A 23,865-nucleotide genomic window follows, 5' to 3' on the forward strand; every position below is an offset into this window, starting at 1 on the left:
ATTCTGACCTCTTTGTGCATAAAAACCCAAATAACAGCAAAATAAAAAACTCTAATGATGTCAGTAATAAACATTATATATACAGCAATGTTACATATTTCCAAAGCTACAAAAACTGAACATTATAAAGTTAACACTGTATTATTTACACCAAATAATATGAGAAACATCAAATAACGAACAAAAAAAACCTCATTTTTGAAGGTTTCCTGGGGAAGAGGGCAGCAGACACTGTGTGCACGAAGGAGCAACGCCAACATGGATGATAAGTTAGGAAAATAAATTATGGAAACAAAACCTACATGGTGAGATTATTAAATATTAAATATTGATGAAGATTCTCTTAAAGTCGACGGCTTTATTTGCAAAAACAAATAAATCTAATCATTGATTAATTCATCACCACTTTTGCTGTTTATTCCAGCCAAGAATAAAGAAAGACTGTAAATTTATCTGGTGACCATTTGCAGGACTCGGACTCATTATGAACATTATAAAGTTCATAATGCAGAATTTGTGCCAGAGCAGAAATATTAAATCATGAGTTTGGAACACAGTGGTGCTGAGCGTTGGTTTACTCACCTGAGATTGTTGCTGCTCAATTTTCTTTCCAGGTTGAAGAAGGAGAGTCGAGTCAGAGTGAAGGCGACGCAGTGAGAGTTACAGCAGAGACGATCAGAGGTGATGACAGGAGGAAGAAGTGCTGCAGTCGGTCTGCGGTCTGCTGGAAACAGCCGTCACTGTTTCCTGTAACCAATAATATGATCAGATTTCCCCGTGATGGTGGATTTGTTAGTAAGAACTTGTTAAACTGAATCAAACATTAACCAAACAAGGAGGATGCTCACAGGGTTTCTGTGAAACTCCGTGTCTGTCAGTCTGTATTATACAAAGAATCCTGTTAAACATTTATATTATTTGCATTAAAAGCCGTGGCTGATAAATGTAACTAACTACCAGGTGGATCATTTTCTCAGAGGTTTACAGTTTCTCCTTGTGTAGGATTACATTTACACATAAAGTCATGTAATATGTAAGTTAATTAAATCCCACACTCTTCTCAGTATATCTTATAAAAATAAACCTCTGAAGTTTACAGGAAAGCAAAGAACTGAGCTGAATCATAATGAGTGGAACAGAAGAGCATTATCAGAGCATCGAGCATTTGTTTTTGTATTCATCTGATTTTAATTAAAGTAGTTCATTCTTACTTTTTTTTTCCAGTTTCTTTCTGAGTCAGGGCTGGACTGGGACAAAAAATCGTCCCGGGCATTTTGACTACAGACCGGCCCCCCAGGTGTTACAGGAAAAACCATAAAGCCTTTGAATGAAAACAAACACTGTTGTGACAGTGATGTGCAGTCTTGTTGGTATATGTACGATATCTATACATTTTGTATCAGATCACCACTTTGGTTGTAAGATTCAGATAATTATTTATTAAAAGCCAGACATTTAAAATGAGAATAAGAAAGAAAAGTATTTCTTTGTGCCCCCCTCTCCCTGTTAATGCCCTACCTGGCCCCCTGGCAACACTTTGCTAGACCCGCCCCTGCACAGTTACCAGCTGTCAGCTACTTAGAAAAGGATCCTGGTGTTATTTGTCTCTCAGAAACAGTTCATAACTTCAACTCATTCATGTCACCTAAAAGGTAAACCTGTTTCTCCATCACAGCTCTGATGATTCAGTAAGGACATCTCCTGGTTTCATCTTCATGTTTCCCTCTCACCACATATCCAAACCGACATCATGACCAGCAGCTTTTACAGCTGTGGCTCCAGCAAACATCAGCTGATACTAGAAATTAATATTAAATAAATTCTAACAACAGCTGATCAAGCTTAAACGTGCTGCTGTTGTTTAGCGCGACATCCGCTGGTTTCCTGTTTCTGGCGCAAAGTGAGTGATAAACAAACAAGAGAGAAAAGCCGATCAGCTGATCATTGATCAGTTTCATGATTGAAGTAGCAACAGGAGAGGGAGGGGGGAGGATGAGAGAATTGTTCTCTCATTCTCTCCCCCCCCCTCTCCTTCTGTTTAACTTATTTCAGATATTCATCTTAAGAAACTATTAGAATTAAATATTAGTATTAACTTTGATAAATGTAAATACCAAAGACATAATAGTAATGTGAAGAAAATTTGGTAACTAAGCTTGTTGATTTTGTTTGTTTGTTTGTTTGTTTGTTTGTTTTGTTTTAGAACCGCACTCATATGAATATGATGTGTAAACTCATTTATTCTTGTACCTCCACGCGGTAGCGGCCTAATTCTTCACCCCAGTGAAGAGGTGATCGTTTTCTCCTCGTTTTAATTCGAAAAAAATCAAAATTAGCTGTATGTAAGCGGCAATACATAAAAACTACGGGACCCGCGATACAAGCTGGTTTACGGTTATTTAAATACAAAAGAAACATGTCTATGCAGATGCCCAAAGCTTAACAACACGGCCGCTATAACAATTTAACTTTTGTACAACCAGATTTTCATATACTTACATTTGAAAGTGTTTTCCTCTCCTGCTTCGACCACCATCGTTATCAGAAACAAATCTCCTGTATGACCCGCAATGAATCCTGGGATATAGTAGGACACGAAGGATACATCGGACCCATCCTTAAAATTCGGGGCAAAGTAGGACGCATTTGTCGCCACATTTTGAGCACTCTTTGAATTCGGACAGCCTTCGTTGCGTCGCCGTGACGTAATTGCCTCCAAATATGGCATTGAAGCATCCTTCCCCTGAATTCGGACACAACTAGTGAGTGATTCGTTTATGCTACGACTCAGCACGGGAAGGGAGGGGGTGAGTAACTCAAATGTGGTGTTAGCATGTTAGCAGAGCGATGCTACTGTGAACTGAGGAACTGTTGTCTTGATGTGAGCTTCTACTCAGGGTTTTCTCTTTCAGTTCAGAGCAGAAATGTTTCTGTTAAGAAACTGGCTGTTGTTTTTTCCCCCACAATTTTAATTATAAGCTGGATATATTTCTACTAATGAAATTAGTTTGCTAACAGCAACAGGGATGAGTCAGTGAGTCAGTTGGGCTTGTGATGCATGATTCATGAGTCAGTAAAGTGATTCTCGAGTATTGAAGGATTCGTTCATGATTCGCACATCACTAGGCTCTGAATACTTTTTAGAATTGTTGAACCACATATCTGTACTGAGTATAACGAACCTAAGTACCTTCTTGATGATTAGTATCCTCTCAATCCAGTATTCTCTGGGTGAAATTCCCAGGGTGGCATTTTAAATTGTGAAGAATATTTATTCCATTCCCACCTCGTGCTGCCACACAAGGAAGAAACATTACTGACAACATATATGAGATTAATGGGGGAGGGTTGGAAAGTGGTTTGTGATGTGCAGCAGTTATTAGAAGGCAAAGGTTGCTTAACTTACACTAACTATATGAGACAATCCCAATTTCAAAAAACTTAAAACAATGAGTAGAATGTGAATAAAAACTCAATGCAATGATCTGCAAATATCACAGACCTATATTTTGTTATCAAATGTTTAAAGTTGGTATTTTACGATTTCAAGGAAATTTGACTAACATTGATGCAGAAAATGTCTAAAAGGGAAATTGGGATGAGTATCTGTGTCTGAAAGTATACATTTCCATCTGCAAGTACACCCTGGGCAGTGTGTTACTGCTATTGCTCTTCTCTTTCAAACTTTTTCCAAACCAATGTTGTCTTGGCCAATACTTTTTTTTATTTTAAAAGTGTTGTTTACATATCAATAATAACTAATAACTTTCCTGTGCGATTATTCTGTCTGTATAGAAGAGGTCAGTTCCTTGCTCATTAATAAGCAAATTGTCATGACCACTGATCAGTGGTCTTTATTCAAGTATATTAATGAGTGTTGTTTGTTTGTTTATTTTGAGCTGGGGTTTTTTTCCTGTTGCCAGCAACAATTATAGAAGATAATTGTAAAACACTTTATTGTCCTTTTGGCATTAAGATGTGATCGTAAAAAATAACCTTATATGAAGTTTGTATTTAGACCATTTTGTTTATTTAAATGCTGGGCAATCAAGAGTTGGGAGTTCGTCTTGTAATCGGAAGGTTGCCGGTTTGAGCCCCGGCTTGGACAGTCTCGGTCGTTGTGTCCTTGGGCGAGACACTTCACCCGTTGCCTACTGGTGGTGGTCAGAGGGCCCGGTGGCGCCAGTGTCCAGCAGCCTCGCCTCTGTCAGTGCGCCCCAGGGCGGCTGTGGCTACAATGTAGCTGCCATCACCAGTGTGTGAATGTGTGTGTGAATGGGTGTGTGGATGCAGTGGCGGTCCTAGCCTGTTTGGCGCCCCGGGTGAACACTCCCTCTGGCGCCTACCCACACAAATAAAACATATTAATAGAATAGAATAGAATTCAACTTTATTGTCATTGCACATGCACAGGTACAGGGCAACGAAATGCAGTAAGGATTGTACATTAACATAAAACTGTTGTCGGAACCACACTGAATTTCAGCAGAGAAACACACACACACACATATGAAGAGAGAGAGTATGCATAGTATGCAAACAGCCATCATAATTCATCATACAATGAGAACAGGACAAATTGACAATGACTAATTAATATTAAAATCTGTAACATAATGTATTGTTTGGAGTTTAGTCTGTTACTGTTGCTATTTTTACCATTTCTTCTTGGAGCAACTGTAATCCACATAATTTCCTCAGGGATTAATAAAGTATAAAGCAAACTGAATAAGCAGCATTTTTTGGAAGCATTGTGTAGGTTTTCTAGAATTTTCTTGGAAATCACACAGCAGAAAATTATGTTGAGCTTGTGGATAACATGCTGAAATCATTATCAGCTAAAGAGGATGAGAATGTCAAAGAAGATGCACTTTTTACATTCTCATAACTGACAAGTAAAATTCATTCTACTCTAGTTTTTGACATGACAGGTCTGAGAGCGCTTCACTCAGACTGCAGGCTTACTTGTTGATCCTAGAGGATTCCTAGATTAGGCTTCAAACTTTCCTTTTTGCTAAAGCATATAGTTAGGGCTGGACCAGGTGACCCTGAATCCTCCCTTAGTTATGCTGCAATAGGTGTAGGCTGCTGCGGGATTCCCATGATGCAATGAGTATTTCTTCTTCTGTCATCTTTTTCTCTCACTATGCATTTAATTATCAGTTCTTATTAACCTATTATTATTATTACTATCATTATTATTATCATCATTATTACTACAACTACAAAATATCATTAATCTCTGGTTCTCTTCCACAAAATGTCTTTTTGTCCCATCCGGTCGAGGCAGCTTGCCTCACAAACTTTGTTTAAATTTCCCTAAAACAAATTAAAAAAAGAAAAAGGTCATGTGACTGTTAATGTTAGTTCATATAGTTTCTCCAATAACTAAAAAAAAGTAACGTTTTTAAAAGACACTTAAAACTGTAACATTAAAGTGGTATACAATGAAAGACAAATGTTATATACAAAGCTTTCTTTTAATTAAAGTTGTTTTTTTTACTTACTCCAATAAACAAAAATTTCCAAATACACTGGAGAAAAAAGGATGTAAATACAACTACATGACTTACTGTTACTGAGTTACAGAGAGTTATAGATACTGGTGGGTGCTGAATAAATAAAATATTTGTTGTTAGGATGGACGATCAACAGATTGTGCACTTCTTGATCTTCATGACATGTATGATATAAAAATCATCTATTTCTTTTTGTTGTTGTTCCTTCAGTTTTTTTATTTCTTCTTCTCTTGCCTTTTTATCATCTACAATTTTCTTTTTGTCATCCTTTTCTCCTTTTAGTGCTTCATCTTTTTTCTCCAAATCATCTCTGAGTGTGGTTTCTTTGCGTTTTGACAGTTCTTCTAAGGCCCTGTACTGTTCGCTGTGTTCTTTCTCTTTCTGCTGCATTTCTGTTTCTTTCTGTTGTACCTCTGTTTCATGCTGTTGCATTAAATCCTTCAGTTCTGTCGCATGTTTTAACATCAGAGCTTGAAGGTCTTTGGTGTATTTTTCTTTGAACTCATTGAACTCTTCAGCTTGTTTTCTGGCCTCCTCCTCATAACTCTTTTTCATGTCTTCCATTTTTTGCTTATAGTTATCCTCCAGTTCTTTTCGTTCCTTCTCTTCTTGTGCACTTCTCTTTCGGTCTTCTTCCTTTCGTTGATGGTCATATTTTCTTTTTTCCTCTTCATACTCTTCCTGGAGCTTTTTTAGTTTTTCTCGCTCCTCCTGACGTCTCTTGTCGTCTTCTTGGTGTCGCTTTTCCCACCATTTGTTTTTTTCCTTCTCCCAGGCCTCTCGTTTTTCTTCCATCTCTTTTCTACTCTGTTCCAGTTTTCTGTCAATTGTTTCCTTTTCCTTTGATTCTGACTTGATTTTTTTCTCCAGAGCTTCTCGTTCTTTTTCCCACTCCTGTTGTTGACGTTCTTCCTGCATTTTTCTTTTCTTTTCTTCATCATTTCTAATTTCTTGTTCTCTCTTCCTCTGCTCTCGCTCCTTTCGTATGTTTTCCTCCTTTTCATTAAGCTGTCTGACCCTGAGTTCTCTCTCTTGTTCAATTTCTGCTCTCTGTTCTTCCATTCTTTTTTTCATAGACTGAATTTTCTCCTCATACGTATTTTCAAGCTCCTCCTTCTGTTTCTTCATCTCTTCTTCCTTTTCTTTCAGGATTCTCTTCATTTCTTTCTGTATTGCAGCTTCAGCCTCTTGCAGCATCTCATTGGTGAAGTAGCTGTCTCTGTTGTGCTTCACCATGGCGTCAATCTTTGTCATCAGGTCACTGACTTGTTTTTGATTTTGTTTATCATAGTTATTAAACACATGGTATCTTCCTCCACAGTCAGAAATAAGTTTTCTAAAGGAAGCATTAGATCCCTTTTCAATGTACTCTTCAATGGACGTTTCATCATTTTGCAGTGCATCTCCTCTTGTAAAAAGAACAATGGTGAACATTTCTGAATTCTTGCCAAAGACTTCCTTGATGAGCCTTAAAGTCTCTTTCTCCTCTTCTGTGAGTCGACCAATCTGTAACACCAACAGGAAGACATGTGGACCTGGAGCCAGAAGACTGATGCATTTTACCAACTCCTCTTGAACGTTCTCGTTTGACAGAGTTGTGTCAAACAGTCCAGGAGTGTCGACCACAGCAACAGGACGACCGTCCACCTCACCATGTGCTTTTTGACAACACTGTGTGACTGATGTGTGATTTGATGCAGCTTTAAATTCTTTTCTTCCTAGTATTGTGTTTCCTGAAGAGCTCTTTCCACTGCCAGTCTTCCCAATCAGCACGATCCTGAGAGACTGTATATTCTGCTCCTCAGGATCACCTGTAAAAGAAGCATGTAGAGAATTAAATAATGCCAAATTTACTTGATAATAATTACGCACTGTGAGAGAACACTATACAGGTGAGACTCAAAAAATTAGAATATTGTGCAAAAGTTCATTTATTTCAACTTAAATGGTGAAACAAATATATGATATTGACTCATTATGTGCAAAACAAGATATTTCAAGCCTTTATTTGCTATAATTTTGTTGATCGTGGCTTTCAGCTTATGGAAAAGCCCAAATTCAAAATCTCAGAAAATTAGAATATTACATGAAATCAATCAAACAAGGATTTTAAATAGAGACATGTCAGACCTCTGAAAAGTATAATCATGCATATGTGCTCAGTACTTGGTTTGGGCCCCTTTTGCATGAATTACTGCCTCAATGCGGCGTGGCATGGATCAGCCTGTGGCACTGCTGAGGTGTTGTGGAAGATCAGGATACTTCAGTAGCAACCTTCAGCTCTTCTGCATGGTTCTGTCTCATGAGAGGACTCTTACAGAGGACTTTGGACCACTGAGCAACAGATCAGTTCTTTTTTTCCTTCAGGCCAGGTAAGAAGCTTCTCACTTTGTTTGTTGGTCAGGGGTTGCTTGATAAGAGGAATACGACAATTTGACGCCCATGTGCACCTGTGTGTGGTGGCTCTTGATGCACTAACTCCAGCCTCAGTCCACTCCTTGTGAAGGTCCCCACACTTTTGAATGGCCTTTTCCCAATAATCCTCTCCAGGCTGCAGTCATCCCTGCTACCGGTACTTGTGCATCTTTTTCTTCCACACTTTTCCCTTCCACATAACTTTCTATTAATGTGCTTTGATACAGCACTTTGGGAACATCCAAGCTCTTTTGCAATTAACTTCCGAGGCTTTCCCTCATGGAGGGTGTCTCTGATGGTTTTCTGCACAACTGTCAGGTCGGCAGTCTTCCCCATGATCGGGATTCCTACTGAACCAGACTGAGAGACCACTTAAAGGCTCAGGAACCCTTTGCAGGTGTTTTGGATCAATTTGCTGATTATAGTGTGACACTTTAAACCTAAAATATTGGACCTTTAACAATATTCTAATTTTCTGAGCTTTTGAATAAGCTGTAAGCAATAATCATCAAAATTATAAGACAAAGGCTTTAAATATATCATATATTTGTTTCACCTTTTAAGTTAAATTACTGAAATAAATGAACTTTTCCACAATATTCTAATTTTTTGAGTTTCACCTGTATAGTAGTCAAACTTAAATGAAATCACAGATGTGCTTACCAGTTACTGTGAGCTTTGTCTCCATCACATGAAGCTGTTCCTGTAGAGTAGTTAATTTTTTCTGCTGACATGATATCTCATCCATTTTGCCATATATCAATGTGTCTTTTGTGTAACAGCAGTTTTTTTCCACAGTATCTAACAGCTGTGGGATCTGCTGTTTGTCCTTCATGTTGAGAACAACTGATCTTCCTCCAAATCTCTCATAGAGCTCCTGGATGTTCCTGCTTAGCTTTATGAAGTTAACAAAAGCTGGATCTGTAGGATCTGAGTCCACAGTGAACAGAATCATGGTGAAGTCATTGACTCGAGAGCTGAATGTGTCCTGGATGGTCTCTAACTCTCCCTTGTCTTCATCAGTGAGGGGAGCCACAGGTAGGACCAGGATGAAGGCATGGACACCCTCAGGATCACAGAGGGAGATACACCTGAGTGATTCCTCCATCACTGCCTCCTGAGGTTTTCCATACAAGGCAGGCAGCTCCACCAGGGAAACCCAACGTCCACACACCTCTCCCTGATGTTTAACACACTCTGATGAGTTGGAGGCTGAATGAAGCTCAGTCTGACCTAAAATGGCCTTGGCTGCTGACGTCTTCCCTGCTCCTCTCCTCCCACACAGAACCAGGTTTAAAGATGGTTTGATCAGGTGATTGTATTGGTTTGTCATTTCCTGAATCTTCTCCATTAACGATCCATAGTTATCTTCAGACATGTTGTAGTGCCTTCCTCCACATTCTATAAGGACTTCATTCACAGTGGAACTCATTGCATTCTCATGTGTGATGACGACCATCGAGTGTTTAAAGGCATTGTGACCAAACAGGCTCAGGATGGACTTCAGAGTTGTTCTGTTCTCCTCACTGAATTTTGATGGTTTCACCAACAGCAGCAGAACGTTTGGTCCAGGATGACAGAGACTCACACAGCTCTTCACTTCTCTTCTCATGTCCTCCTCAGACAGATTGAACAAGTCTGGAGTTTTGACTACTGTCAGTAGTTTTCCTCTCCACTCTCCACAGGAGGCCACACAGTGCGTGATGGGTGATTGTTTCTGGCAGTGAAATCCTTGGTGCTCAATGATCAAGTTACCGAGTTTTGTCTTCTTATCTTCACTTTTGCCCAGCAGCACAATCCTGAATGCAGACACTGATACAACAGAGAGAAATGCAATGTTACAAGCACATGGTTAAATCAGGTGTGACGTATCTGTACGTTCACACACACACACACACACACACACACACACACACACACACACACACACACACACACACACTACAGAAAATATTGTCTACCCTTTCAATTTGTTCAGTTTTGGTACAGTCGTTATAATAATGAGAAACTGATGACAAACAAAGCGAATTTTAGGCTTATCTGTTTGTGGCTTCTTATTTGGTCATTGCAGTATGTATAACCTTCTGTTCCTATTGCTAACCACACTGATTTTTTGTATAGTTTAACCTGTGTAGCTTGTGTAATTATTGTGTAATCTAAAATCAGGCAGAGAAGAAGCCTGTCTAATCTCTAAAGGCAGATCGTTCCACAGTTTTGCGTAGCTATTAGCTTAGCTCTTCATCTTTGTCATCTGCCCCACTGGCACTTTTCTGGTCATTGTGTCACATGTTTTGCTCCTCTTCAGCCTCCTTAAATAATAACTATACTTTTAATAAATGCAGCCTGTTAGCAGCTTATGAGAGAGAGCGAGAGAGAGAGAGAGAGAGAGAGAGAGAGAGAGAGAGAGGTAAGTAAATATGAGTGTCAGTTTTATGCGCTGTGTCTAAGCTGAATCCTACTTGGTTGAATCAGCTGGCTTTTGCCAGTTTGGAGGGCAGGGTCCAAAAGAATAGAAGACCTAATGAAATTGGTCAGTTATATGGACAATTCAGATTCCTGCCTTAAACAGAGTTACAGATTAAAGTAGCCCTCATGTTGCTGCCACAGCGTATTTGTTTACAATTTGGAAAATAAAGTTTGCCAAATTATTTATCAGGAGTTATTGTTTGCTGTGTAACTGTGGAAATACTGACAACTGTCACTGGATTACTTTTCTGCTGAAAAAAATCTTTAAAACTAGAGGATTCAAAAAAAGGTTCTGAAGGGGATGTACTACTGCCCAATTAACCTGTTATACAATACCACATACCCATTTTAATTTTAGAAATAATGAGCAACACGCACCATTCTTGGAAAAAAAAAAAAAACGTATTTTTCTGACCATAAGGTGCACCAGATTAAGCATTAAGCGAAACAAAAGAGTCAAATAAGTCAAACTTTACTCAACTCATTCTTCTTGCTTCCTCCACTTCTGTACCATTGATTCATTAATGCTGAATTCTCTGGCAGCTGCTCTATTCCCATGTTGTTGCAATATATTAACCCTTTAAGACCTACCATAGAACCAAGTCCGCCAGCGCTTATATTATATTTTTACATGCTGTGGAGCCATTTTTGGGAGCATTTCAAGTTGCTATACATCAATACAACAATTATAGCCCAGATTTTAATAATATGTATTCATTAAGTGCATAGTAATTACATAAATAGCAAAAAAGTGCAATAAACTACAAAAAAATTGAAAATCGTTTTTGCTTTTTTAACATATATTTCTAGTTAGAGAAATTTAAGAGGCTTATCCCTCAAAACTGTAAATACAAAAAAGTTGCACAAAATAGTTTCCTACCACAGGAAATTTATTTTGAGTGTCTTCATAGTTTTATTTCTGAAATACACCAATTTTTATACACTGCAGGAAAAACAAAAATAAATATTATAATGCAAATTTGCAAAAAAGCAGCATGTGCATCAAAATAAACTATTTCCAGCAGTGCAATATGAGTCCTCAGCATCCCAGAAACGACACAGAAAGTCATAAAGTCAAAGATAACTTTTAAAAAGACCAGTACAGGCCCTGAGGCCCTGATGGTAAAAAAGACTACATTTCCGCGAAAATGACGTCACTTCCGGTTTCGGGCAGGGTAATGGCGGACATGCAAAAGTTCGCGCTGTCGTCTATTCCAACGTAGGAAGTGTTATGAACAGCTGATCGGATTGGCAAAGCGTGTTTCTGGAATATTATGTTTTTGTTCCTGCAAGCGCTTTTTATGCAGTTTTTGCAAAGCTTTATGTGGAAGGAAACTGTGACCGAGTGTGTGTTGTTGGTGATGACAGCTTGTTTTCTTTTAAAAAAAAATTGTACCTGTTGATTCCAGGTCTTTCTGTAGCAAGGGGTCGCTGGCTCCTGGACAACTCCTCATATAATTCTTTTCCCTCTGTCTGAAATCTTGTGCGGATGTTGATGATGATTTTCTTTCCACTTGCAGATAATGGCCGAAATAGTGCTGGCTGGAACCTTCAGAAGTTTAGAAAATCTTCTTTAAACAGTGCCATCAGTATGTTTTGCAAGAATAAAGTTTTGAAGGTCTTGACAGAGCTCATTGGTTTTACCCATTATGAGGTGTTTCTTGTGTGACACCTTGGTGATGACACACCTTTTTACGGTCATCATTTGGTCAGATAATATTAATTTGCACAAGTGGCCGGAGGGTTTCTAATTACTGATAGATTTCAGCTGTTGTCTTGACTTCCACTGCCCTTTTGCACCTCCCTGTCTTGCACATTTCCTTCGTGTCATTTCATAATATTACATATACATTAATTTGTAGACATCTATGTTTTGATTTCTTTGCATGTGTGAATTGGCAACACGTTCTCATCCCAACATGTAACATACCAATGCTATGTGACCAATCTTCTGTATATTATGCGTTTGGAGGCATGAGAGCCAGCTGGAATTAATCTATACATGTAAATGTGTTTCACGTTCTGATCATGAATCACTCTGAAAAACACTATGTGATAGGGTTAAGGTTATAGTTGGGGCTGGAATGGATGGCTGGAGCCTCGGCTCTAAGCGTGTCTTACCGCCACAAGTGGAATTCTATTAGATTCAATTGACAGTCCAGAGCGTCTCAGGCCATGAAAAATCATCAGTATGTTATGTGTTGGGAATGACAATGCTCTTGAATTGGATGGGTTGCTACCAATTTCATGTACATAGCACCTTTAGAAATGTATTTACTAAGAAATGTGGTGACATGTTCAATGCTTATTTTACCTGCTGTATATGTGTATATCATCTCAGTTGCATTTACTTACTATGAAGAGAAGGGATTTTCCCTAAGAGAGGGAATGTTGAAGTCACTCCAGGAGTCCCTGCGAAAGTAATTTACAGCTCATTATTTCAGTTCAATAAAAGGTGATCTTGAGTGAAGATTTTTTTTTCTTTATCCACTTACAAGGTTTTTTAGGATTTTCTGGCAAAGTCTGTGTTGTTTCTTGAAATGGTTCATGGATAACATGCTCTCCATTGTGCTCCTTTACAATTTGACCCAGACGTGTTAATAGCTCTCTACTCCCAAGGTTGCTCTGCCATAAGTATCTATACCTACATTTCTTGATCAGGCTTTTTATTGGTTCAGTTTGCATACAACTGTCCGACCAGGTTGAGCTTTTCTCTTTTGGTGTTAATATGACTATCAATGAATGATCAAATGATCGTTCGCTGTAGTTTTCAAGGACTTTGCAGAGTATCTGTTTTTGTTGTTCATTGAAGTCTTCAGGTTGTAGAACTAACAGGAACACATGAGGTCCAGGATCTGAGTTTTTTGCACAGTTTTGTACAAATGCTGTCAGTTGGTCCATGTTGAGAAAGACCAGATCTGTAGTGTTGATAACAGCAATTTTCTTGCCTTCCACTGTTCCACTCATTCTGAGATGGTAATAGTTAGATTGACTGAACACATCCTCGCCCAGTATTAAGTCTCCCAGTGAATATCTGTCAGGCCATCTGCCCCCCAGCAGAATAACCCTCAGCTCAGACACTGAAATGGCAAAATAAAACACATGTCAATTTATATGCTGTACATGTAATTGAGGGAAGTGACCACAGATGAGATATTATTGATTATTAAACATTAGATAATGCTTAAATAATGTACAATCTGGGTGTTGGACTGAGATTTTTAGCTTTGTATTTTTCTTACTACAAAAGGCAATCCACCCCCAGACCCAGGAGATGGTTCCCTTTACTCTAGGGTGGAAACAAGCAGACCGCCCCTGGTCCTGCAGCAGCACGGAAGCCCAACAAACAGATCGCCAGCTCCTCCTCCTGGCCCCCGGTCGCAGATAGTGAATAGAGACCAGCTGTGTGAAGACCCCATACCTAACTCTGCTCGCTCATATGTGGTGTTGCTGCGTGCTGTTCTAAAGTGCATTTAAAACTTGGGAGGGGCATAGTACCAACGACTCTCTGCCAGACAGTAGCTGGTGTCAGCAAGGCCCCTCCCGAGAACCTCAATGTCTACATGTACTTATATTGAGAAGTGGGCCCCGGCAGGTGAGGCTGAGTAAACCGAAAAAATAAAAATAAAATACATAACAAAGTTCTCTTGCTGCATAACTACAGTATGTTCAACATTCTAAACTCAGTTCTTACTGTCTGGTGGCTGGAATTCAAAGCTCGAACTGCGCGTCAGCGGCTGCACATCTGGGCCTGAAAAAAATACAGACACCATTTTAGTATTTTTCCAGCCTTATTGAGATTAACATGTCTTTTTCAGGAGACCTGCAGACATGCAAGTGAACACAAACATCCAAATCATGTACAATAACAGATGACTGCAAGAGTGACAGAGCAGTCACACAGACCAAAAGAGTTATTCTCTTGTTTCTTTAAAATGCACATTTTTCTATTATAACCAGTTCTGATAATTTCAGCTCCTTCTGCAGGTCTTCAGTACTCTTTGGGGGGCTAACAGCTGAGGTGTGACTGACTGATCGATCATACTTTTTTCATCCCGAGGGTAATTGGGTTAAGTCTGCCAGCCGTGCCAGCGCCATCTGACCCTTCCGACCATACATACATTACACAAACATCACATGGGGAAGACAGGTCAGAGAGGTATAACATGGAAAAAGCACAACATGAGGAAAAGAGAACTCCCCCCAGACTGAGCTCCAACAGAGAGATCAGTTTGAGAACAGAAAAAAACACCTCTGCACATGAATCATCACATCTCACAACACAGAAGACCTAACCTTCGAAGGCGTTTGGAGGGGTGAGTGTACATGTGTATGTGTGCGTGTGTGTGTTTTCGTGTCAACCGAGAGATAGTGTCCCGTCACCTGGTTAAGCAAAAGTCAACAATCTTCGATCAACGCGGATGGCCTTGAAGGAGGAACAAAGAGTTCGACAACAATCCTGTTGCAAAATTAGCAATAGCTATAAACTTATGTGCCTTACATCAGTTTCATGTTTTGTACTTGAACTATGTTAAACTGCACTGTCCCTTTTAAATAAATACATTCAAATCATGGAGAATGTTTGCTGTTCCAGTCAGCTTCCACCTTGGCAGCCTTCAGCTGGCGCCTTTGGGATAGCTGCATGAGTGAAGATGGTGAATGTTTGCGTTTAGTGCGAACAACTGCATCCAGTTTTTACAGTTGGTCTAATGTCTGTCACTGGTCACAAATTCTCTCAATTCCCATTGTTCTTCCCTAAGATCCTATCCATATAGCGTTCAATAAACACAGTCTGAGTACTCACAGCCCTGCCCATCGTCTATCATGTCGGCCAGCCTTGTGGGATTTTGAACAGCTGTAGCTGCTTCTTGTACTTCAATAAGCCAGGACCGAGCCAACTCCAGTCAGCCAGAACTCTGTTATGATGGTTCCGAATTGATAGATGTCCTCCAATGTCCTCCATCGAGAGTGTCGCCAGACACACGACGCAACCGACCATCGAGTATCCGGCAGCAAACGTCTCCACAGGACACTCGGGCTCTCCCAAGCCCAGCAGGGTGTCAATTCTGTTACAGGACCAGTTGATCAAATCCATAATTCTTTAGGTTTCAGAGAACAAGTCTGAGAAACTCTTTGAGGGTTAGAGATAAGCGAGACTATACAAAAGACATAAGAAGCCAAGCAGGAAAGATAAGGGAGAGGAAGAAAAGTGCGACCGCCTCCGTCCTGGGCCTTCCTATGTTTTCTACTGGCTCCCAGGGGTGTTGTTGCGGCTTTTCAGTCTTTATCAAGTATGTTTCATGACACACATACGCACAGCAACAATCTATGTTTGTCTTTTCTCTTTCTTACTGTATTTTATTACAGATGCAACAGTTGGAGACCAATTGTGCTCATCCTCTATTTTAAATCGCGTTTCCATCTCCTTTCTTATCTCTGCTGGTCAACTCTCACTTTGCTACACAATGGGCTCAGGCGATTGGGCAGCTCATCTGCAACCGGAAGGTCGCCGGTTCGATCCCCCTGCTCTCTCTGTCCTGGTCGTTGTGTCCTTGGGCAAGACACTTCACCCTACCGCCTACTGGTGATGGCCAGAGGGGCCGATGGCGCGATATGGCAGCCTCGCTTCTGTCAGTCTGCCCCTGTGGCTACAACTCCATCAGTGCCTCCATCAGTGTGTGAATGTGAGAGTGAATGAATAGTGGAATTGTAAAGCACTTAGAGGGTCTCGAAAAACGCTATATAATTATTATTATTATTATTATTATTATTATTATTATTATTATTAATAATAATAATAATAATAATAATAAATACTCAATGTGAAAAATAAAAAACAAAAAACCCAACATAAACAAATGTGTTTGACACAACAGGGAACACAGATTACGATTCCGCTTCAAAAAGCTGAAATGAACAAAAAGAGAAATGACACTTTAAAAAAGTCTTTGTTTATGATTGCATTTGCAGGCTAGTAAGTATTGCAAGTGTGATTTTATTTACACAATGAATGCAGTGCATTACATTGCAAAGGACTTTACAAGCAACCTGTCCTCTATGTGTGTCTTCCTCCTGTTTTGTACATATTTCTGTAGTTTGTATATCATCTGTTATTTCCTCTTGCTGTCCTATTTAAATTTTTAATTCCATACACAGTTTGTGTGGAGCACAATTTGCAATGACAATAAAAGGCTATTCTAATCTATTCACCACCAGAATGAGCAAAAAAAAAGATCTAGATGATTACAGCCTCCTTTAACTCACCAGGTGTTGCAGCTTCCATAATATCAACTGTCACATCAGAGTAATTCAACTGAAGAACAGCTGCTTCTAACACCTAGATGAAGAATGCAGATTTAGGTGAGACAAAGACATCATCAGTCAGGTTTATAGAAACTACATTTTTTTGTCAAAGCAAAGCAACACAAAAGTGAGTTACCGATTGACAGATTATTTAAACACAGTTGCAAAGCTTCAGCTTGGATTACTGCAACTAAAATATTTCCAGCACACAGACACATACAAACAGTCTTACATTCATTCTAACATGCACTCATTAGATGAAAATTTACAGCCAAAAAGAATGGGAGAGAGATTACGCGAAAGCTAATTTTTAAAAATTACTTTTCTATAGTTATTTTAACAAACAAAGATTCAGCCAATCTGAGGAAGGCTGTTCCAGAGTTTAGCTGCTATAATCAAACGCGGGAAACACCAAATGCTTTGTTGCTGTACTTCAGTAGAATTTTCAGGTATTTGTACTCTACTCGAGTATTTTTTTTCTGAAAACAAGTACAGAGTGTCCTGTGCAGTGTGCTCCGGGAGTTTGGGGTGTCTGGCCCACTGCTACGGCCCATTCAATCCTTATAGGACAGGTGCAAGCGCTTGGTCCGCAGAGCCAGCAATAATTCAAACTTGTTCGCGATGGATGTCGGACTCTGCAGGGCTGGAATTTGTCACAGATTCTCTGTATAATTCTTATGAACAGAATTTCTAAGCGTAGCCTCGAAGGCCTCCAATTTGGTGGTTTCAGAATCTCGTCTCTAGTCAGATGATGTGTTTCTGTTGGCTTCATCGGGTGAGGAGGAGGTGGAGGAGTTTAAGTATTTCAGGGTCTAGTTCACAAGTGATGGGAGGAGGGAGCGGGAGATCGACACACGGATTGGTGCTTCAGCTGCAGTGATGCAGATATTGCACTGCTCCATTGTGGTAAAAAGAGAGCAAAGCTCTCGGTTTACCTGCCGGCTGATCTACGTCCCTACCCTCACCTGTGGTTAAAAAATCAAAGAAAGGTCGCGGACACAAGCAGCAGAAATGAGGTTTTGGGTCCAGTCTGCTCCATACAGCTCAGGCCGTAACAGAAACATAAAAACAAAAATATCTTCTATGATCTCATAAAACCAGAGACAGAAATAAAACAGGCTGCTGTCTTTCATTGTTTGTTCTACAACGCTTTCAAAATGTCATCTTCTTTATGTTTTTATGGCATTTAGAATACGTCATGAACATCTCCAAAAGTCGATTCTGTTCATCTGGACATTTTCAGGGGGAGAAACGTTTCCAGTCTCAGCTGACTGCAGGTTTCAATCTTATAAACAAGACATTTGCATAATGACTGAAACCAGCCCACTGAAGGAGCAATGGACTGGGAGGTCAGTTCCTTCATCATAATTATGCAAATTCTCATGACCATTGATCAAAAATCATGAACATTTTACTTTCATGACCCTGGCCTCACTGTGGCACAGGCAGTCAGTTTTCAGGCTTCACCACTAGGTGGGGCTCTTTACTATAATTTTTTGGTACCAGTGACTTAAACACAGTTCACAGCAATGTTGGTAAAACCAGAAGATTAATGATAATAAAAACAACAACAACGAAGACGTGAAAGGGGGACCTGATTTATACCAACCTAAAGGGCAGTACAATAGTCAGGTTGTGATTAAAAACATGAGTACAAAAAAAAAAAAAAAGTAAAATATAAGAACTTTGTTGGGTCGGGGATGAGTTCCTGCCCCATGTGGAGGAGTTTAAGTATCTCGGGGTCTTGTTCACGAGTGATGGGAGAAGGGAGCCGGAGATGGACCGGTGCAGCGGCTGCAGTAATGCGGACGCTGCACCGGTCCGTCGTGGTGAAGAGGGAGCTGAGTGTAAAAGCGAAGCTCTCAATTTACCGGTCGATCTACGTCCCTACCCTCACCTATGGCCACGAGCTGTGGGTAGTGACCGAAAGAACGAGATCGCGGATACGAGCGGCAGAAATGAGCTTCCTCCGAAGGGTGGCTGGCCTCTCCCTTAGAGATAGGGTGAGAAGTTCAGACATCCGGGAGGGGCTCAGAGTAGAGCCGCTGCTGGTGGAGAGATTAAATCTCTTGGCTGGGAACACCTTGTTGTTCCACTGGATAAGCTAAGGAGGTGGTGTTCAGGGAGAGGGAGGTCTGGGCTTCTCTGCTTAGGCTGTTACCTCCACGACTCTCCGCCGGAGGGAGAGGTTTTGTGGCAACATGAGCTCCCCTACAGATGATGTCTATTGCAGGGAAGGCATTGTGAATTTCAGCAGAATAATACAAAGGCATGGCTTTGCTGGAGAAGAGTCTGGGTGCTAAATTGTTCTGCCCACAGTCCAGATCTTTCACCTACAGAGAGCATTTGGTGCATCATTAAATGAAAAACATATGCCAAAGGCAACCACAATCTTTTCAGTAGCTGGAAACCTATGCTAGACCAGAATGGGACCAAATCCCAACACCAAAACTTCAGAAACTCGTAACCTCGATGGCCAGATGTCTTCAAACTGTTTTGAAAAGAAGAGGAGGAGCTACACCATGGTAAACATGCTCTTGCCCCGTCTATAGCAAGATTCATGTTTAATTTGTTGTGAAAAAAATATTGGCTTATCTAATTTTAAAGTCTTTTAGTTTTTGTTTTGTTCAGGTTTAAATAACATCAGAACTTTTCTGGACTTCAGATGTGTGCATGTGTTTGTTTTATGGCATTTGCTATAATGATCCAATTAATGGGCATATTTTATTAAAACTTTAATAACTCGAAGTCACAATGGACAAGATGGGGGGCAGAAAAGAAAAAGAAAGACAGAAGGAGAGGGGGAGAGAAAAAAAACACTGAGAATCTGCTTCAACACCTGCTGGAAAAACAACAACACAGCAGAGAAAACACAGTAAACACCATCATATGCATAAATGACCATAAATAAAAAATAATAATAAATGCCCCCCCCACACACACACACCTCCTCTCACCCCCCAGCAGGGGCCTAACAGAGTCAAGGGGACCAGGCCCCACCAAGCAGGCCCAGGAGTGAGCCAGTACACGCCCTAGCACCCAGCCCTGGATGGCAAGAATCACCAAGAACCACCAGCAGGTGGGGGCATCAGCCCATGGCAGGGAAAGTGGCAGGGAGAAATAGGCCCCTGAAAACCTACACAGTGATGTAAAATCATCGTAATTTGCCACAGGTGGACGTAAGTCAAATTGTAGAAACATCTGACACTAGATCAGTGGGAACAGGATGCGCCCAAGCTCTATTTTGAGTGTCACTGCACAGGCTGTGGATGTTTCTTTTTAAAAATAAATCTGCAAGAATTTAAAGTAAACTTTTTTCCCCATTTGGGGTATTGTGTGCAGAATTATTAGGTGAAAAACAAATTTAATAATTTTGGAATAAGACTGTAACATGACAAAATATGGGACAATTGAACTGTTGTAAATACTTTCCAGATGTTGTTACCACTTTGCCAACTCTTATGTATGTATGTACATAGGTTTAAGGATTTTGTAAGTTATATTATTATATAAGTTATAAGTTGAGATAGTTTTGACATGCAAAGCGGGCATAGTGGATATACTGGACAAAGGACACTGAAGATGGAGCTGCCAGGAAAGAAAAGAAGAGGAAGACTACAAAGGAGCAGTGAGTGAAGGAGGACAAAGGGTTGGTGTGACAGAAGGAGGATTCTGGCAGCGGGATGAGATAGAGATGATCTGCTGTAAGTGAAGAGCTGTAAATAGATTCTATATGCACTTTAACTATATTATTCAAAAACAGTTTCTAACCTAATTTATCTTAATATAAACAATCGATGTTGAGCAGCGTTAACATATATACAGCTAACAGATATACAGATATAACAGATCTGTACAGAATAATGCAGTAAAATTATGCCAAGACCATATTTATATACATTTTTGACAGTGCTAGAAGTTATCTGTATAATATAATTCATTATAAATCCATGCAAACTGACATTCCTTTAATCAATATTGGATAATATTACTTTAAAACATATAAAGCACTATTTTATGTAAGATGTATTTACACTAGATTTTACATTTAATTCTGGTAAAATATCCCAATTTTCTACCATGTCATTACCTTAAACAAACAATTCTTTTATAATTGCTCTCCTTGCTGTAAAACATCTCAAGTATGCTACAATCTTGTCTTCTAGCTGTAACCATAGTTAATTCATTTATATTAATTCTTAACAAATATCTTACAAATAAAACTGAGTATGCTTTAAATGACGTTTTTCTCAAATCGGCGCAGCAGAAGGAAAGGACTGTAGTTCCACAAACATTCTCTCAAATAAAGTTTTGTCCGTCCGAATTTCTGTACAAATGAAGTCACTCTACTTTTTCAGAAAGAGCGTCTTAATTAACATGGACAGAGTAAGTATAGCCATCTACCTTCTGTTTGCTTTGAGTAACTGAGTGTTACAACTGCCTGCTGCTCCCTGGGCCTAATGTCACCATTGATGAGCAGCTGATCCCATTTAGTTGTGAAACATATTGTTTCACGTGTAAATGTGTTGTGTCTTTCCACTCACTCCACTTGATTATAACTGATTTATTTTTTTTATTATAACATTTTATTTAAAAAACAAAACAAAAAACAAAACAAAAACCGAGCACATTAATTCATAAATGTGATCTAACAAAGGTAAAGGGAAAAAATTAACTGTTTGCTGTTCATATGTCTTGTAATTGGGATGAAGTAAACATCTGTTTAGTAATTTAACATAAAATTGTTTGATAGTGTTAATTTGGAAAGCCAAAACTCTAGCGGGTCCACCAGACCCATGAACACTGGCTGAGTAACAAAAATACGAACACCACACAAGGGTTAAACACGAACTGAACATTAGATCACACATTAATAAACCGCAGACATCGCGTCTGTTTGAGAAGTGATGTCCTTGTTTCCTTTTAAACACTTTTTGAAGTAAAAAATACTTTTTAATTTCACCCATGTATCTGAAGTCGCGTCAGTTGTTACCTGATATGACAGTTTGTGCAGAGCAGAAGTGAGTTTCAGCTCAGTCAGAGTCGTTACTGTGACAAATAAGAAACTTTCGATTTAATCTGAGCAGACTCGAGCTGTACAATCAGTGATGGATTTTCAGTTAGTGAGGTCAATAAAGAAGCTTGTGTGGTTCAATGATCGGTTTATCAGCATGTTTCTCCCTTTGTTTTTATTTTTATATTTTAATGTTCGCCACCAACTTTCTCCGCAAGAAAAGTTAAAGTATTCAACAAGCTTAACGCTTGACTAATACGAGCTTGCGCTGCAATCATGCTTTTCTGTTTTTTATCGTAACTGGTAAAGCAGCAAATAAACACTAAACATTTCAACTGTGACATTTGTGAGGTTGATTTAGACCCGTCAGTCTTGTTACTCTTGTTACCTGCACGAGACGACCGCGAAAATGGCAAAACAAATTTACGTCACCACACCGATGCTGTTTACAGGACAAGTCGGCGATCTGGAGAATCTCGTCTTCGTTATCGTTCCTCGCTTTTTATTACTCCGATTTCAGCTTTTTCGCCCCACAACCAGAGCGTGCAGTTTAAACTGTGTGCATTAAAATGGAGTCGAGTCAACTAGCGCCCCCTGTGGCTAAGTGCCATAGCCAGATTATTCCTCATTCATCTCCAAGAATGAGGGGACACTGTTTGTCCGTGACTTGGAGAGCCCAGCTGGTGCTCCTTATGCAAGTAGAACTATCCTGGATCCAGGTGCGGATCTAGAGAAATTTTCTTAGGGTGGGATGGAAATCAAGGGGGCTGTCAAAATGAAAGCCGTTTAGCCTTTTCTTATTATAAAAAAAATACAAATAAAACTGTTTACAGATGTTATATACAATAACTATCAAAACCTATTCACATTTAATTTGACTTTCACAGAAATCCTACCTCTCCTTGTGGCTACAGAGTACTTACTTACCAAGGTTAGCACCTTGGTAATATTCACTAATTACAATGTTCCACATTTCCTCGCTTTTTTAGTCATTTTTAGGCTTTTTAGAGTTTTTTTGGTTGTTTAGCAGTAATGTTTCTGCCTATTTATTTCAGCCCATGAAATCAAATGCAGATCTTCCTGATGTGAGATTTACATAAATCTAAGTAATTTTGTTTGTCGCTATCATTAATTTTGTTGTTGTTGTTGTTTTTGTGCAGTTTGCAATCATATAAACCTAGTAAGCATCAGTCAGCACAGTGACTAACCTAAACAGATTCTTGCTTTATTCACATATATTATATGTAATTATATATACCTGCACATTGCACCTAGGGTTGCAGCCACTTGCCCCCCCTCCCGCCACATTGTTGTGACAGCTCTGATTGTACTTATACACTGCATCTGAACAGGGAACAGTCTGCCACATTAATGTATTTTTAAATGACTTGTTTGTAATACATGAATTTTTTTCTTACAGATGTCAAAGTCTCAACCTCACGCTGCCCTTCCCCATCCTCCTAAAGTAAGTATTTGTTGTTGTAGTTTTTATGCAGTGTCTGTGTCACATGCTAAGCATAAATATTGAAATAATAACTGTTTTCTTAACAGATTTTCCCAAACACATGTTTGTTGTCATTCAGACCAGTACTACTAGACATCGCTTGATGGTCATGCATGTTTGGCAAGCGTGTTATGACACCAAAACAGTAGGCCTGTCACAATAATCGATATATCGACTTATCGCACAACATATGTACATAACCTCAATAATTGTTGATGATGCAATATATCTGCCATTATATTTACATAAAAAATTACAAAAATAAAATATAATAATAACAACACAATAAATGTCATTAAATAACATTGTTTTCTATTTGTTAGAAAATGTACTATTTATTCAAGTTTTTAAGGTATCTAATATTTTGATACCTAATTTCAATGATCTAAATATTTTAAGAATTAGATGTTAGTTTGTCAATTGAAAGTGTGTAGATCTTGCATTATTATGGTGTTATGATTATACATTCAAAGACATATGTAATAGAGATGGGACGATACCACTTTTTTATGTCCGATACCGATACCGATATCATAAATTTGGATATCTGCCGATACCGATATGAATCCGATATAGTGTTTTTTAATCAACAAAACTGTTTTTTAAATATCTTGCTGCATTTTGTATAAGTTCATACTCAAGTT

At 39.2% G+C, this 23,865-nt stretch overlaps 1 protein-coding gene across 1 annotated transcript; it reads right to left on the reverse strand.

The window, feature by feature from the left end:
• Nucleotides 1–3,271: 3,271 nt before the first annotated feature.
• Nucleotides 3,272–22,301, reverse strand: LOC113033376 (GTPase IMAP family member 8-like). The gene is made up of 9 exons (XM_026187113.1): nucleotides 22,106–22,301; nucleotides 16,665–16,737; nucleotides 14,095–14,151; nucleotides 12,896–13,480; nucleotides 12,756–12,812; nucleotides 11,797–11,949; nucleotides 8,598–9,746; nucleotides 5,754–7,330; nucleotides 3,272–3,292 (listed from the first exon to the last, which is right to left on the reverse strand). Exons 2-9 carry the CDS (start codon nucleotides 16,681–16,683, stop codon nucleotides 3,272–3,274), a joined length of 3,618 nt encoding a protein of 1,205 aa, XP_026042898.1. The 5' UTR covers nucleotides 16,684–16,737; nucleotides 22,106–22,301.
• Nucleotides 22,302–23,865: the final 1,564 nt, after the last annotated feature.

The sequence above is a fragment of the Astatotilapia calliptera genome, chromosome 12 (genome assembly GCF_900246225.1).
Source record: "Astatotilapia calliptera chromosome 12, fAstCal1.2, whole genome shotgun sequence".
NCBI lineage: Eukaryota > Metazoa > Chordata > Actinopteri > Cichliformes > Cichlidae > Astatotilapia > Astatotilapia calliptera.